Genomic DNA, 15,967 nt, shown 5'->3' with positions numbered 1-15,967 from the left:
TGTGTGTGTTATATGTGTTGTGTGTGTTGTGTGTGTTATGTGTGTGTGTGTATGTGTGTTGTGTGTGTATGTGTGTGTGTGTATGTGTGTTGTGTGTGTATGTGTGTGTGTGTGTGTGTTGTGTTGTGTGTGTGTGTTATGTGTGTGCCCCCACACGTTTGCTCATTCCCCATCCCTGCTTCACAAACCCTCCCAAACCCCTCGGTGCCTGCAGAGCTCCCACAGGGGCACCCATGGTGTGACAAGCAGCAGCCCCATGGGCTGGCACAGGGTGCTGCCCTGACCCTCTCCTCTGTGTGTCTGTGTGCTGCAGTGCCCTGGTGTCCCTGGTGCATTTTTACATTTATCACACTGTACAAGAGGTGCTGATTGCATGGCAGCCTCTCCCAAGCAACTCCAACACTGCACCCATTGCCCAGAGTGCCTGGCAAAATCTCTCAGGATATTACATCAGAAATCAGAGAATCATGGAATGGTTTGGGTTGGAAGGACCATAAAGACCAATTAACTCCACCCCCTGCCATGGCAGGGACACCTTTCCCTGTCCCAGGCTGCTCCAAGCCCTGCCCAGCCTGGCCTTGGGCACTGCCAGGGATCCAGGGGCAGCCACAGCTGCTCTGGGCACCCTGTGCCAGGGCCTGCCCACCCTCACAGGCCTCCCTGGCCTTATCCCATGGCTTGGGCCATTCTCCAGCACTGCACCCTCCCCTGAGCTCAGTGCCCACGGCCTGGGGCTGTTCTCCTGCACCCAGAAGAGCCACAGAGCTCTGAGCCCAGGGCAGCTGAGGAGAAAAGGCTTCATTCAAACCAGAGCATGCTCCATCATCTAAAGCCCTCATGGCTGAGCCACAGACAGGACCTGAAATCAAGTAAAACAAAACCTTTGTGATTATTAAAAAGCCCAAATAAGAGCTGGTGAAGCACAATTTGACTTGCTGAATTAGTGACTGCATTCTATAGGCAGTGCATCAAAGCCAGCCCAAAATCAGGTAATTTCACTGGCCAAAGGGGGCACCATGACTGGCACTGTGCCCTGCAGCTCTCCTGTCCCTTTTCCCCTTGCCCACTCTGCCAGTCCTGGAGGCTGAGCACACCCATGGACACAGAAAGAGGAGGTCAGCAGCCCCTGCAGCCTGGCACTGCCCAGTGCCCATCCCTGTGTCAGGAACAGCAGCTGGCACAGCTCTGGCCTCGTGCTCTGCCCTTCCCACAGTGACAGTGACACTGATGCACAGCAGCCCTCACTGCAGGGGCCCTGGCAGGTGTCCCAGAGAGCTCAGCCAGGCCCTGTGGCCTCAGCATGGAGGCTCTGGGTGCCACAGCTGCTCTCTCTGCAGGCAGGGAGGGTTCCCTGGACAGAGCCCTCTGCTCCAGCTCCCTCTTGCTCCCACCTGCCTGCTGCTCCTCCTCTGGTTCCACGCAGCAGAGGCACAAAACCCAGCATGTCCTACATAACAAGCACAAAGAAGGAAATCATTAGTGAGACATTTCAGATCTGAAGCCCCTTGTCCCCTCTGGAGCCCCTCTGGATCATTAAACCAGGGACAGCCTGACCTGCTGGCCTGCTCTGTGCTGCATTTGCATAATGTATGAAAAGTCATTGCTGGGGACAGCTGGAGGGGCTTAGCTGGGATTGAGGTTTTAACGAGGCAGTGAAGCAGCTCTCAGCAGTAAATGGCAGAGGCAGGGCAGCATCCCCAGGGTCAATCCCCAGGCCCACTGGGAGCAGAGGTGCCCTTGTTCCTGGAGACAGGATTGGCAGTGATTGCCAACACCTTCTGCCTGGGAATGGAGATTTGCAGCTCTTCTTTGGGCTGCAACAGCAGATCAATAGCCCCAGGCAAACCCAGCCCTTTGCAGCTCTTCTCTCAGCCCCTCCAAAAGCAATATGACATTTCCAGTGTCCTATCTCTGCCTGGTGGTGCAGACCCACCTGCAGGATGAGCTGAAGGCACAACAGGCACAGCCCTGCTCCCAGCAACAGCTTCTGCCAGGAGCCAGCACCAAACTGCAGCAGGGAGGCCTTCAGAGAGTCACAGAAATCACTCAGGCTGGGAAAGACCTTCAAGACCATCAGGTCCAAGCATTAACCCAGCCCTGCTCCCTCAGATGCTGGAGAGGAGTCAGGGCCAGGCACCAACACCCACATTCTGGAACCAGGAGCAGGGCAGGTGGGGAGGCTTTGCTGGCAACTGCAGCTTGAGCAGCATTTCAAACACTTTGAGCCTCAGCTCTCAACAAGGACCAGGTACCCAGTGCTTGGGAGAACTTGGTCCTGGCACTCTCCAAAGCATTCAGGGGCCTGGGGATAAATCAGCAGATGCAATTGCAGGCAGTCACTCCCAGCCTTCTGCAGGCCTGCAGTTGCAGGTGCCTTGCATGGCTGCACACAGGCCGGGCACAGTGGCCAATCAATCAACCATTTCAATTGTTTCACTGATTTATTGATTCCCTGCACTACCACAGGGGCCATGACCCCTCCAGCACCCAGCAGCAAAAAGGCAAAAAGAGCCAGACCATGGTGGTTATGGACAATACCAGCGTGGTCAAACTGGGAATAGCTGACCCCAGAGTTTGCCTGTGCAAACCCATTTAACCCCAGGCATTCCAGAGGCTGCATCTCCCCCACTGGAAAAGCTGTGAGCACTGCTGGGCCTGGGCAGGACAGGGATGGGCCTTTAGGGGTTCTGAATCTCCCACAGGGCTTGACCACCAACTCAGCTATGCCAGCACACCCACCCCAACTCCCCAAGGAATCCAAACCAGACTCTTGCTTCTGCCTTGGGAAATCATGGAGACAGGGCTGGAGATGCTGCAGCCATCTCTCACAGCCTGGAGGGAATGTAACCTCCTGAAGCTCTCTGTGCTCCAGGCTGGACCCTTCACACAAGCCTGACCCACAGCTTTAGAGCTCAGCATGATGGAAGGTTTATTTAAAATCATGGAGAGTATAAAAACTATAGATAATAAAAGGTATTTCAGCAGTCTACTGAGCCATGCTAGCCATGCCAGACCTGGCTGAGTCCATGGAGTTTACTCCTGCAGCACTGGAGCTTGTTTCACTTTTTTTTTTTTTTTGGCTTTGTCTTTCTTCTTCTCGATCTCCTGGACAACATTCCCCTTGGTTTTCTTTGCAGCTGGAACCTGCTCAGCTTCATCACCTGCAGCACCTTTCCTTTTTCTGTTTTTTCTCTTCTTTTTCTTCTTCTTCTTGTCAGCCACAGCATCTCCTCCATCAGCAGTGGGGACATCCCCACCCTCCATCTTTGCCACCCCATTCTCCCTGACCCCCTTGCTTGGGTGCTTTTTGCTGCCCCCAGGCACGAGGCCTTTCTTGTTTTTGGGGGTTTGTGTTCCCAGGGGCTGCTCCTCCTCTTCTCCGTCCTCCCCTGCTTCCACCCCGTTCTCCTGGACGCCTTTCTTGCGGTTCTTGCGTTTCTTGCTCTCTGGCAGGAATCCTTTCTTCTTCCTCCTCAGCTGCTCCTCTCCCTGCCTGGCCTTGGGGGCTGTCTTCTCTTTCTTGGGCTTCCTGCAGAGAGAATGCCAAAAACCAACAGCAGCTCAATTTACAGCCAGGGAACAATGTGAGCCATGTGACAGGCAGTCCATGAACAGGCAGCAGCACCAGGAAGGTGCAGGGAGCACAGGGTGAGGATGAAGGCTGTGAGGATGAGGATCACCCATGAAGGTGGGTGATGCCTGCCTGTGGCCCTGGCTTTGCTGTCTTCTGCAGCACAGGACAGCAGACATGTCACCAGTCCCCTGTTACACCCATTCCCATCAGACATGTCACCTGTCACAGCCCATTCCCACCAAGGACAAATCCCAAGCTGTAAGCACACAGAACAATGAGCCCGGCATTATTCCAAACAAGCATTAATGAGGGTCCCAGCTCCAATAAACTCCACCCTGAAGTTGCTGCCTTGCCTTCCTTTGCCTCCCCAGCTCCCTGCAGAGCAGCAGGACGGACAGACAGACAGACAGACAGACAGACAGACAGACAGACAGACAGCCCCAGGCCCCACGCACGTGTGATTGAGCCAGCGCATGACGTTCCAGTAGAGAGAGTCCAGCCGTGGGGAGCTCCCAATGTCCCCCAGCTGCTGCAGGGCCAGCAGCACCTCCTCCACCTCTGCCAGCTCCACACTCAGCTCCTGCAAGGGCAAGAGAGGCAATGGCAGGAATTAGCAATCCTGCCTGGCTCCTCCTGGAGCCTGTTTGCACCACTTCAGTCTGGTGGGTCACACCACACCTTCAGGTTTGCCTGAAACCCGAGTTTCCACCAGAGGCAGAAGTCTAACAGAACTGTAGTGGCATAAAAAGAACTGGAGGCTCCTTCAGTCTGCTCTCCTTTCCTGTCCATGGCTGGGAGCAGGGAGAAGAAGACACATGAATGACTCTGTACCCATCCAGGAGAAAGCAGCAGCAATGTGTTCAGTCTGGTTTCTGAATATCTGGCACCCTCCTCTGTAACCCACTGCATAACCTCAGTCCAACCAGGCAGAAAGGGCTGTCTCAAAGGCTGTTCAGCTCCTACAAGAGCCTTGGAAATAATCTCTCTCCTCCACCCATTTTCCTATTAGGTCTTCACAAAGGAACAGGCTGTGGTCTGAGCTCTAGGCTTATCAGTAGGAAATTGGGCTGCAGCAATTCTGCTGCTTGTGGTGTTTTCCTCCAGTAAATAAGACCACATTAGGAACATATTTTGTCACCTATAGAAAATCCATGCATGCTCAAAAAAGTAATTTTTTTATCAGGGAAAACAAAGCCCCAGAACAAAGGCTCACCTCTGCTCTTAAAGCTATTAAGTCTGGTTTTGGGAATCATGATCTCTGAAGTTCAGTGGAGAGGAAAGAGCAATCCCCTGGGATAAAACCCACCCTCACTGTACCTCAGGCTGTATTTCTGCTGCTAAGAAAGCAGCTGCCACAAGTGTTTGCTGAGCACTGCACAGATTCTCCTCTGGAGATCAGCTCATGAAGACTGTGGATCACTCCTTCAGACAGGAGAGCTCTTCTGCCCTCAGATCCAGCCAGGCATTCCCTCCAGAGGTACTTTTGGTAGGAAGTGAGGTGGGATGCAGCAATCACATGGCAAAATCCAAGTGTGACATTTGGAAACCCTCAGGAAACAGCCATTTGTCACATACTGGTCACACACTCACCTGCCCTTTCACAGTTTTAAGGAGAAAGTTCAACAGCTCCAAGCTTTTGGAAACTTTCTCCTTCTCAGCCTTCATGATGGGTTTTCCAAGTGTTTTCAAACACTGCAAATTAAATTAGAAGATTGAGAAGAAACAGACATTAGATGGGGAAACAAATCACACTTCTCAGGAGAAAGCAGAAAACAAGGAATGAATGGCAGGATTCACCTGTCAGCAAAGTAATTCTGGAACACAAAGCACACCAAACTCTGGAAAAGCTCAGGAAGGCACTTGGTGAGAGCTGCTGATACCCAGTTTAATTAAGAAATAATATTACAGAAGCACAACCTTGCTGCTGTCCACAGCTTCTAGGCTAAAGCACAAGTGGAGATGCTGTCCTGGAGCAGAAGAGGTAAAATAATCCCTGACTCCACCCTGGAAAGGCCAAGAAGCTGCACTTGTGGCCAAGCTTTCCTTTCCTTGGGATCTGGACATTTCACCACAGCCAAGGGGCAAAGCCCATCCCATGCTCAGCATCCTCAGCTCCCCAGGCTGAGAAGTGCCTGCCCCAAACCTGTACCCATTTAACAATTTAAGGACACAGCAAACTCCTCTCCATCTGCATCAGCATCAAGTTGGCAAATAAAAGAAAACATCCTTGCAGACACTGAGAGATGTAGGAAATTTATTCCCCAAAACAAATTCTTTCAGCAATGACACTCAGAACAGCAAAAATAATGATGCCCAGCAAGAATGTAGGGAACACTTTCAGCATAGAAAGTGGGGAGACAAGGTGACATGTCTGCCAAACCAGCAGCCTTCAAGTAGAATTATTATATCTGTCCAGGTTCCCCACCCTGGGAGCATCTTTTTTAAATAATAAAGATACAGTTATGTCCTGTTCAGGATGGTCCACTCAAGCCCTGTATTAGAAAGCCTGGCTGGAATTCAAGCTGCAACTTCATCTGACTATCAATAACTTGCTAATTACTCCCTCCTGATATGGACAGATGCACTGCAACTCTATTCCAGAGCTGTCATTAGCCTGCAAGGTCACACAATTCCACAGCTCTGAAGTCTCCCAGGTAAAAAGAGAGACAAATACAGGGAGTGTGATTGGAAAAAAAAAATAATCTTTACATGCAGGATGTAACACCCCAGGGGTCAGGCACATTCAGTTTATTAGGCTTACCACTAATATTAAAATAATAATAAACAAAAAAGACTGATTTACCTAAACACTTTCTTTAAACATTTTTCTTTGTAATTTGAAGAACAAAATATTCCAAGCTAATGCTCCTCATTGTGGTTAGATCACATTTCAGAGAGACTATTAGGCTGAACCTTATTTTGCTAAGTTGTGTACAAATTCACAGTGTGAGAAAATCAGCATGGACTGTCAGCTCCTTGGGACAGGAGGAATCAGGGCAGTGCTGTGAGATGGAGCCAAAGTGAAGTCAACTGTCATTTCATCCTTTCAATATACAAACACTTTAGAATTAAAAAGGTGTTAAAAATAAATTGCATTCTCTCTTCACTGTACATGAGTGATGTGGACAAGTGCATTTAAATCATGCTGGCTTGGCTCTGCCTGTTCTTGCTGCCCTGATGCTTTGAAGGGTTTGAAATAAATCCTACTGAAGTCAACAGAAAAGTTCTGTAGCTCTGAAACAACACCTGAGGGGCTGATTTTCAGCAGTACACAGGTTTTCAGGTGCTGGGGAAACTGGGACATACATCTATTGGGGGGCACCCAACCAAATTCATGCAGACCTGTGGAGAGAAAAGAGTGGCTGGCCCAGCTGGAGATGGAAAACATCACTGGTCCAGTGACTTAACATCTTTATTTAAAGCAGTGTTTTGCATGGATCTGGGAACACAAGCACACTTCCACCAGTATAAATAGCCAGAAGCAAACTGGTACAATTGAGATGCTCTGCAAACAAAGAGCTCCCTGCTGAAATGGATCATTTTAAAACAGCTCTCCAGGATCAGGAAGGAACAAGGAGGGTGAATGGAGAAGCCAAAGAAGCAGCAGATAATTCATCCCTGCAGACTGTGGAGTTTTCTCTAGCCCAGAAGGACTGGCTTTAAGGAAGATGGATTCAGGTAAAGTTTTACTGTTCCTCAACATTTGCCTCCTCCCTTTCCCTTCTGCTACAAAGTGTGTAGAACAAATTTGCTACTAAAGCACAAAACCACCAGCAGCAGCTCTGTATGGGGTGGGCAGAGACAGCCAAGCCTCCCTGAAGACCTGAGCCCAATTCCTGCTCAGCCCAATCTCATTATCTTCATCTCAGCACTCAGAGCACTCCATTAGCATTCCATGAGATGCTGTCTCTGATTAGGCATTGCTCCATTCTCCTCCTCCAGCAGCAGGGAGTGCACAAAATGGAGCATTTGCTTCCATGGGATTTGTGTTATGTGCATTGTGTGCTTCCATGGGATTTGTGTTATTTGGGTTAGCATGAGACACCAACACAAACATGCTCACTGGTTATGTAAAAGAAGCTGACTTTGGGCTGGGAGTGCTGGAAACCCTGAGAAAAGGATCCCAGGGAATGAAATCCAAAGCCCCTTCAATGGGAACTGGGTCCAGAAGTCAAAAACAGCTTTCCCAAGAATTTATAGAATTTAATCTCAAGTAATTATAAAACTTCCTATATAGGACACCAACCAGTGTCTGCATGCAGTGCTCTGCTCCCTCACTCAGGTCCCTGAAGATGAAATCAGCTCTGCCACCCCAATTGCAGAGGTCAATCATCTTACAGGCCTAGCCTGATTTTATTTGGGGAATGTTCACCATTCAACCATAAAATCAGAGCAAAAGCTATTATGTAACAGATGGCAAACATGCCTTTAAAAGAGAAGTTGTATTCCAGTCCTCTGCAGCACCCTTGGGAGTGCTGATCAGATCACAAACACTTGCACAAGGCTGGTAAAGATGTGTTTTACATAGCAGGACTGAGGCACAAAGCAGGGCTTTGCTTCCAGCTATGCTGCAGGTCAGTGCTGAGAGTGAAAGGGAAACCCAGAAGAACTTGTCTGACCACTGTTCCTTGATTCTCTGCCATGAGCTGTTCCACAGGTATCCAACTCCCTGGCCTCTGAAAGCACTGCCAGCCCAAGGGGGTCACACAACACAATTACACCAGGCTAAAAGCAGAGACCTCATGATTTACACCCAACAGCTACACTGCCATCACTTGCTGATTTATGTTGCTTTTCTCCCATTTTCTGCTTTTCTTCCTCTGCTGCTTCAGGAGCAGCCAGTCCCATTTCACAGGATAGCTCAGTTCCAGCTCAGCAATAGCTGTGCTGGTTACTCATGTCTGCACATCTGAGCTCTCAGCAGATCTGGGCAGGTCATTTTCCAAAGGAAAAGCTATGGAGGCAATTTCCACAGCTGGAACTCCCATCTCAGCTCAAGGCAGCACACACAGAGCTGCTGCCTCACCCTGTGTGGATGCAGCTGCAGAGGTGGCTCTGTCTGGTTGTGTCAGACTTGCTGCTTGCAGAGCCTCTGGTGTTTCTGGAGGAGGGCACTCCTGGAGCCAGAGCTCTCTGCTTCTCAGATTCCTACAAGAACTGCACACTGCCACATCTTAACCATCAGTGGGGTTTATTACATCCCTCACTCCTGTATCACACATGGACACATCCCAACCACTGCAGGATCCAGCCTTCATTCCATGTAACACTGCACTTCACAGCACTCCCCATCTTCACAAAGTGTGAAACAAGTTGGAGCACAGGAGGTGAGTACCTGCAGTGATTCAGTCACACAGGTAGGACAGAGAGCTGGCAGCAAGTTACAACCACACAGCTCAAAGTCCAGAACTCCCCTGGAACCATCACACAGCACAGAATGACAGAATGATGAGGTTGGAAGAGAACTCTAAGATCACTGAGTCCAACCTGTGCCCTAACACCTCACCCAGACTACAGCACCCAGTGCCATGTCCAGTGTTTTTTAAACACAACCAGAGATGGTGATTCTACCACCTCCCTGGGGAGAGCATTCCAGTACTTTATTATTCTTTTGGTGAAAAATCCATACAGCACAAGGGCTGTATGCACTCCCAGAGCCAAAGCCAGCATCCCAGGCAGGGCCCAGCTCCCCTGCAGGGGAGATGCCAGTGTGCTGTTCCAGGGAGCCCACACCCAAGGCTCCACACCCACACCTGCTGCACCTCTGCCCCTGCCACAGGGACCACTGGGGGACACTCCCAGCCCAGACTCACAGGACACAGCAGAACTCCAAGTGCTGCAGAGTGCCCTGCCACCAGAGACAAGCTCAGCTCCCAGCTGGCAGTTTGATGCCATTTCATGTTTATGTGTGGCATTCACAGTATCTGAAAAAGTTCCTTCTCCCACAGTTTTTCTCCTGGAAAGCTGAGAAGCTTTAGAGTAAAGAAAAACAACTCTTATCTCATTTGCTTCTCCTGTGCTGTGCTCATGTGGAATGTGTTTGGAGATTGTTTACCCACAGGTGATTGTTCCATTGGGTTCTGCTGTGAGTTGTTTTCACTGTTTGGCCAGTCAGGGCCAAGCTGTGTCAGGACTCTGGAGAGAGTCACAAGTTTTCATTATTATCTTTGTAGCACTGTGTAAATATCCTTTCTGTATTCTTTAGTATAGTATAGTATAGTATAGTATAGTATAGTATAGTACAGTACAGTATAGTATTCTTTAATATATGATAGCATTATAAAATAATAAATTAGCCTTCTGAGAACATGGAGTCAGATGCATCATTCCTGACTTTATCAGGACATTCCCAGCAAATTCAATATTTATGCATGCCCAGCATGTCCTTCAGCCTAGTTCACTGCTGAAAAAACAGCCCTTTCCCTCCATGGGATCAGCCTGACAGATCCATCACTGGCAGCTGCACCATGTCCTGTCACTGTCCCAGACAGAATGCTCAGTATCCCCTCACTGTCATTCTGCTTGTGCTTCTCCTGAGAGGAAAGAGGTGAGCCAGCATCATTCCCCATTCACAGAGATGCTGCCACACAAACCAGGACAGAGCCAGGAATCAACTCTGAGCTTCCCAAACCCTGACAAACAGCCCCAAATACTTCCTCTCATGATAATCATCAGTGTACAACAGATCCCAAACCAGAACTCAGGGCTAACCCATGGAAGACAAAGAAGAGAGGAGGGAAGAGCAAGCAGGATGTCTCTTCACTCCAGTTTTCATCTGTCCAGAGCCACATCCATGTCCAACCCATGGACAGCAGGTAACAGGCACACAAAGGCAGAACAGAAGCACTGGCAGCCCCTCCTCCATCCATTTTCTCTCACTAAGTTTCTGAAGACTGAAAGTATCAATGTTCAAAACTTATTTCCTTGCATCTCTAACACAAACAAGTCATGAAGAAATGCTCCCAAAGGGGGGGAACCACCAAGTCTCTGCTTGGCCCTGACTGAGAAGAAGGGAAGGCAGGGGACTGAGCAGACCCACATGCTGAAGGGTGTAAATAAAGACATTTCTGGTGATGGAGACAAAAAATCCAGAAGCCATCCTCACAGAAGATGTCAACACTTTCCCAAGTTTAATGATCTTGATTTTTTTTTTTTCAAATGCCATATGAAAATGCAGCAGGGAAAAACCACACAGGACAGTTGAGGGAACAGAGGAAAAGGAAATCTCCACAGAGACATCTAGTATTCTGCAAGCTATCAGGTAAATCAGGACTGGCCTCATTTTACAAGCTAAGAGGCTGAGAAAGGGCAATGAATTAAGAATTTATAAAGATGGACAGATAAAGGTTCAGGCAATCTTCAAGGAAAAAAATTGAAGGATGGCTTTTTTAGAGATTTGATGAAGCCACTTTAATAATTTATCTCACTACAAATTAAGACACTGATAATCAAATGTGATGCCCTTCAGAAATTAAGGGCATGTCCACAGTGGAAGGGCAGATAGTGTGTTCCTCTCTCCCCCACACATTCTTAATAACTCCAGATATTCTTTTCAACCCCTTGCTGAACAACACCATATACAACAATGATCTTCAGGGAGCACACAGGAACCTGGAAAAGAGCTCTGGGCTTATCTGTGCCATCCCTTCCTGTCCTCATCCATGCCTGCCCAGTCAAAGCCTAACCAACATCTGGAGGCATCAAATGCATCTCATGGGATGATGTGAATTATCTGAATTATCCAGAAATGGTGACTGGGAGTGCTTTGGTCTTGCCCTGAATTTAGGTATTGGATTCTGTCAGTGCAGAGTGCCTTGATCCCACCTGGGTTTCAAACAGCCAAGTGGAACCCTGCCTGCTCTGCCCAGTCCTTATGATAGTGACAAAACAAGCAAAGGGAAAATCAGCAGTAAAATTTGTCTCTTCTTATGATGCACTTATTGCAGAAGAAAAAGGAAACCCTCAGGAAATCACTGTGTTCAAGGCAGAGAAAGCAGTTTTAACAACAGTTTTCTGAGGGCTGCTCTGTTTTGAGCTCACAACCATCCAAACATGTATTTTCTGTATTTTCTGGACTATTCCCACTTCCCTTTGACTTTCACATCATAACTGGGAGTTTCAGCATAAGCTGGGAGTTACACAGAACACCTCAGTTCAGGAGGGCAAGCTGCTCCATAGGAAAGGGATGACAAAACAAAGGTAATGAAATTATGTATTCAGAACCTGGAGCTTCCTGCCCTGAATCTGTCAGTGAGTTACTGAAAAATTGGTACAGGTCACTCCAAAGCCACGACAGCAATTTTGTAACAAATAAAAAGAAAACATAAATTTATCTAAGAAGAGAAACAAACCAGTGACAAGTGGGAGAGCTGAAAGATGAAACAGAGAGAAAAGAGTGTGTGGGCCCTAGCAGCAAAGCCAGGGATGCCTCACCAAAAGTGGGTGAGAGTTTCCTGAATGGAATGGGGAACTGGATCTCAGGCTCTGCAAGTATTTCACTGTTCCTGAGGGCAGCAGAGGTGGGCTGGGACAGAGGTTCAGGGATGTTCTGAAGTGAAGAGATGGTCAGATTGTCCATGCACAAAAAGGGGCTCTGAGATGTCTCAGGAGAGCCAAGTTTGATTCCTGGCTCAGCTCCCAGCCAAGGAGTGTCACCTGTAAAACAGGATGAGCAGCTCTACCAAACCAAATCCATTATGGCTTGGGTTTCTGCAAAATACTTTCTCCATGACATCAACAACTCAGTGCTTTGAACTTCCTTTGTAAAGCACTTTGAGACCAACTGATAAAGAACAAAGCTCTCCAAGAGGAAGATGTTCCTGCCAAATGTTCCAGCATCCCAGGTGAGCTCTGTCACTTACAACATGAACTCTATTTCTTTATACCATGAACACAACTGAGCCAGATCCCCAGTTAGAACAGATTTGAACAACTGTAGCAAGATTCTGCTTTGTGTAAAGTAATTATATAGGATTTGGGAGGCCAAAAGTGTGCCAGAGGAGTTTTTCTGCTTCCTCACCTTTGCAGTGCAGGGCTGTGGACAACACTTTCTGCCCAGGTGACCCAGCAGCACCAGCCAAGAGCACCAACAGCAAGCAGGGCTCTCACACAAAGAAATCTACCCAAAAGTACCTGATGGGACACCCATAGCTGCCTCACTGACTAAGGAGAGGCAAACATGGATCCCTCATGGCTGGGATGTGTTTTATAAGCATACTTAAACAATTTGGGAACAAATAAGGTCAAGTTAGCTTATGTAAGCAAAGAGCCACTGCCTTGCAGCAGCCAGAGCTGCTATTTCAGGAACCTGTCTCTTCATTTAATGTTCCTGGCTGTTGATTCTCCCTCATCTGCCTCTTAGCTTTGCCTGCATAATTCAGTGATATCCAAGACTGCACTTGTCTCACACTGCCTGTTCCCAGTTCCAGCTCACAGCCCTGCCTGACCCAGGCCACATTTCCCTGGTGAGGATGCTCCTCACTGAGGCTCTCAGCAGGTAGGCAGTGCAACCCCTGAGGCAGGACAGGCCAAGCAGGCAGACACCAGGAGATGACACCCTGTCCTCTGTGACAGCCTCTGGGCCAGGGCAGTCCTGCCTGGGCAGCTGCAGCCTCCCAGCTGCCAGTGTGACCCAGGACACTGAGAGTGGCACAGGGGACAGTGTCCTTGTGAGCAGCAGCACCACCTGAATTACAAGAGCACATCAGTTAAAGAGCTGCAAACCTCTCCCTGGGTCAAAGCAAGGTACAAAATTCACTGTTATAATTTTTCCCTCTTAAAAAGCTATCTGTGAGGGACAGTGGCAGGAGTGGCCAATAACAAATACAGACATTTCAACCAGAGGCAGGGCAATAAATATCATCATTTTCCACAGCATCCCACAGCTTCCAGTCCAGGCTCTCCCAGGTAAGCACCCACCTCTGCCAGCACCTACTCACTGACAAACTCACCTCTAACACCACAGCTGACCTGGAATGGCCCATTGCAATAAGTCTCAGAAGAAAAGGGATGGGACTGAGCTGCAGGAGAGCTCAGAGCTCTGCAAACATCCTCCAGCCAAGCAGGAGTGTGTGAGGACAGCAGTGGCAGAAAGGGCTGTTCAGTCCAAGCTCTTCCCAAACAAACTCACCCCATAACTTCAACATTGTCCTGGAAGTTCTGCCCCACCTGCAGCTTCTCTGTGAGCCAAGCACAGAGCTTCCACCTGGAGACTGAGGGCTAATGAACCCTTCAGCAAGTTACTTCAGTGCTGGAATAGTCTCTGACATACACATGCTTCCTACAGATTCTAAATTTGCTCAGTTCCCAGCCTCTGACTTCTACTACAAGAGAATTTTTATCATCTTCAAAAGAGATCAGTGACACTGTGAGTATTGTTTTACTACACCATGGAGCCACTACATGTTTTTACAGCTCTTAACCAGAGAAGTCAGCATTTCTGCACCACCAAAAACACACAGCATTTCTTTTGCAGCTTCAGAAAGTCTTTCAGCACAAGTGCCAGCCTTTGGTTATGAATCAGACCTATTTTTATGTGGAATATAAAGTCCCTGACCCTTCTCACTACAGCAATATTGACTGTGCAGCTGGCCCAGCCCCACAGCTGGGTTAAGTGCATGGGGGAAGCAGAGGAAGGGAGACAAAACCCCCACATGTATGACCACCACCACCAGTCTGTAAAAATGTTATCTCAGGACTTTTTCAGGCCATAAAGAGAACAGCTCTATGCCACTGCCACCTAACAGCATGGGAGGCCTCCTGCCCACAGGGTAAACCTTGGACAACCCAAACAAACTGACAGTATTTCTCAGGAATTTTTCTTTAAACACACACAACCACAGAAATGAGAGGCACTGAGGAAACTTTAATAGCAAAGCTCATCATAATCTTGGATGGGTTGCAAGTTGCTAAAGTCTGCCTGACAAGAACAACATAAAGGCATTGTAAATGTTTGTGGTTTCCCAGTGAATCACTGAGTTCTGCATGCATTCAGCTGCTAGAGAGAAACATGGAAATGACCAGGCTGGGAGGAGTGGCATGTTTTATGTAGCTGAGAAACAAAATCATACCTAACTCCACCCATTGGATTCCTGATGTAATCTTTAAATAAAAAGTGTGTAATGAAACCGAGGATCCAGATTATAAACATCTTTAAATTCCTTGTTTTAAACTTGCTTGGATTTTGTCCCTCCTTGAGAGAAACAAACAGATCTAATTGTTCTCTTTCAATATAGCAAATTAGAGAACAGCCTAAATTACCATGTAGCCAGCATGTGAGTAAGTAAGGAAGGAGGTCATTATTACAGTTACATAGAAACTCCAGGACTGGAATCTCCCATGTCATCAAGTTCAGTCACCACATCACAACATTAATTTGGCTGCTTGGTTCCCCCCACATCAATCCACAAGAATAAAAGTGAATGGCATTTGCTTCTTCAACCTCCTGTCCCACAGATCATCTCCCAGGTAACAGCTGCACCCAAACACTGTCCTCAGGTACAATTTGTACTTTACTCAGGAGCCCTGCAATTTCTGTCACTGGTTCTTCTGCACAAATCACTTCCCAATGTATTTTAAGGTTTCCCTGATGAGCAATATCAGCAAGGCAGTCTGGTCCATAATGTCTGCAGTGCACCAGGAGTCACAAGTCCAGTGCACCTCAGCTCTGCTTTTGTGGCCCTGAAGTTCATTCCAAGACAGAATTTGCATGACATGTCCTGAAATTAATGTTCACATTACCACTCCATTCTTTTTCATTTTTCGTTTTCAACACCTTAAATTGATCTGTATGAGTGCATTCTCTAAAATTCAAGCTCTGTCTGCTTGGTGCAGCCTCACTGGGGTGTTCCAAGAATTCTGGAACCTGGCAGGCACCACTCAGAGCTGCTGCCATCAGGGACAAGGTCTCTAAGGCCACTTAAGCTGAGCCCATCCCAGGCTGCACTCTGAGACCAAGCAGACAAATGAGAGCAGCACCCATGAGGTGCCACCTGCACTCAAACATGCTGGGGTTTGTTACCTGTGTCACTTGGCTGATGCTCCTGGTGATCAGCTCCTCCCACTCCTCCTCTGTGACAAAGAGCTTCAGTTCATGAATCAGCAGAACTCTGTGCAGAAGCAAACAGGCCATGGCCTGAAAGAGAAAGGGAGAGAAGAACATGAAACTCTCCAGAGAAGGTGTGAGCAATGAAAATCCCTGCTACAGCAAACAGCTGCACACACCATCCAGGGGAGGCCAGCTCACAAAGCTGCACATCCTCACCAAACAAGTGTCACACACTGATCTGGGCTGGAAGGAACCCTGAAGATCATCTCTGCTCCCCTGCCAGGGACCAGAATAGGGACAGGGACACCTTCCACCATCCCAGGTTGCTCCAAGCCCCATCCAGCCTG

General features: G+C 48.3%; 1 protein-coding gene across 1 annotated transcript in view; it reads right to left on the bottom strand.

The window, feature by feature from the left end:
* Nucleotides 1-2,904: 2,904 nt before the first annotated feature.
* MYBBP1A (MYB binding protein 1a) overlaps nucleotides 2,905-15,967 on the bottom strand; it is a 49,859-nt gene continuing 36,796 nt past the window's right edge. Inside the window, exons 24-27 of the mRNA XM_063173808.1 lie at nucleotides 15,594-15,707; nucleotides 5,165-5,266; nucleotides 4,030-4,154; nucleotides 2,905-3,529 (exon numbers count right to left, since the gene is read on the bottom strand). Of these exons, the coding sequence (XP_063029878.1) occupies nucleotides 3,034-3,529; nucleotides 4,030-4,154; nucleotides 5,165-5,266; nucleotides 15,594-15,707 (837 nt within the window). The 3' untranslated portion in view covers nucleotides 2,905-3,033. The remainder of the gene's footprint in view (nucleotides 3,530-4,029; nucleotides 4,155-5,164; nucleotides 5,267-15,593; nucleotides 15,708-15,967) is intronic.

The sequence above is a fragment of the Melospiza melodia genome, chromosome 21 (assembly GCF_035770615.1).
Source record: "Melospiza melodia melodia isolate bMelMel2 chromosome 21, bMelMel2.pri, whole genome shotgun sequence".
In the NCBI taxonomy this organism is placed as follows: domain Eukaryota; kingdom Metazoa; phylum Chordata; class Aves; order Passeriformes; family Passerellidae; genus Melospiza; species Melospiza melodia.
Note: the sequence above shows the minus strand (reverse complement) of the source record. Positions and strands in the feature narration are given on the sequence as shown.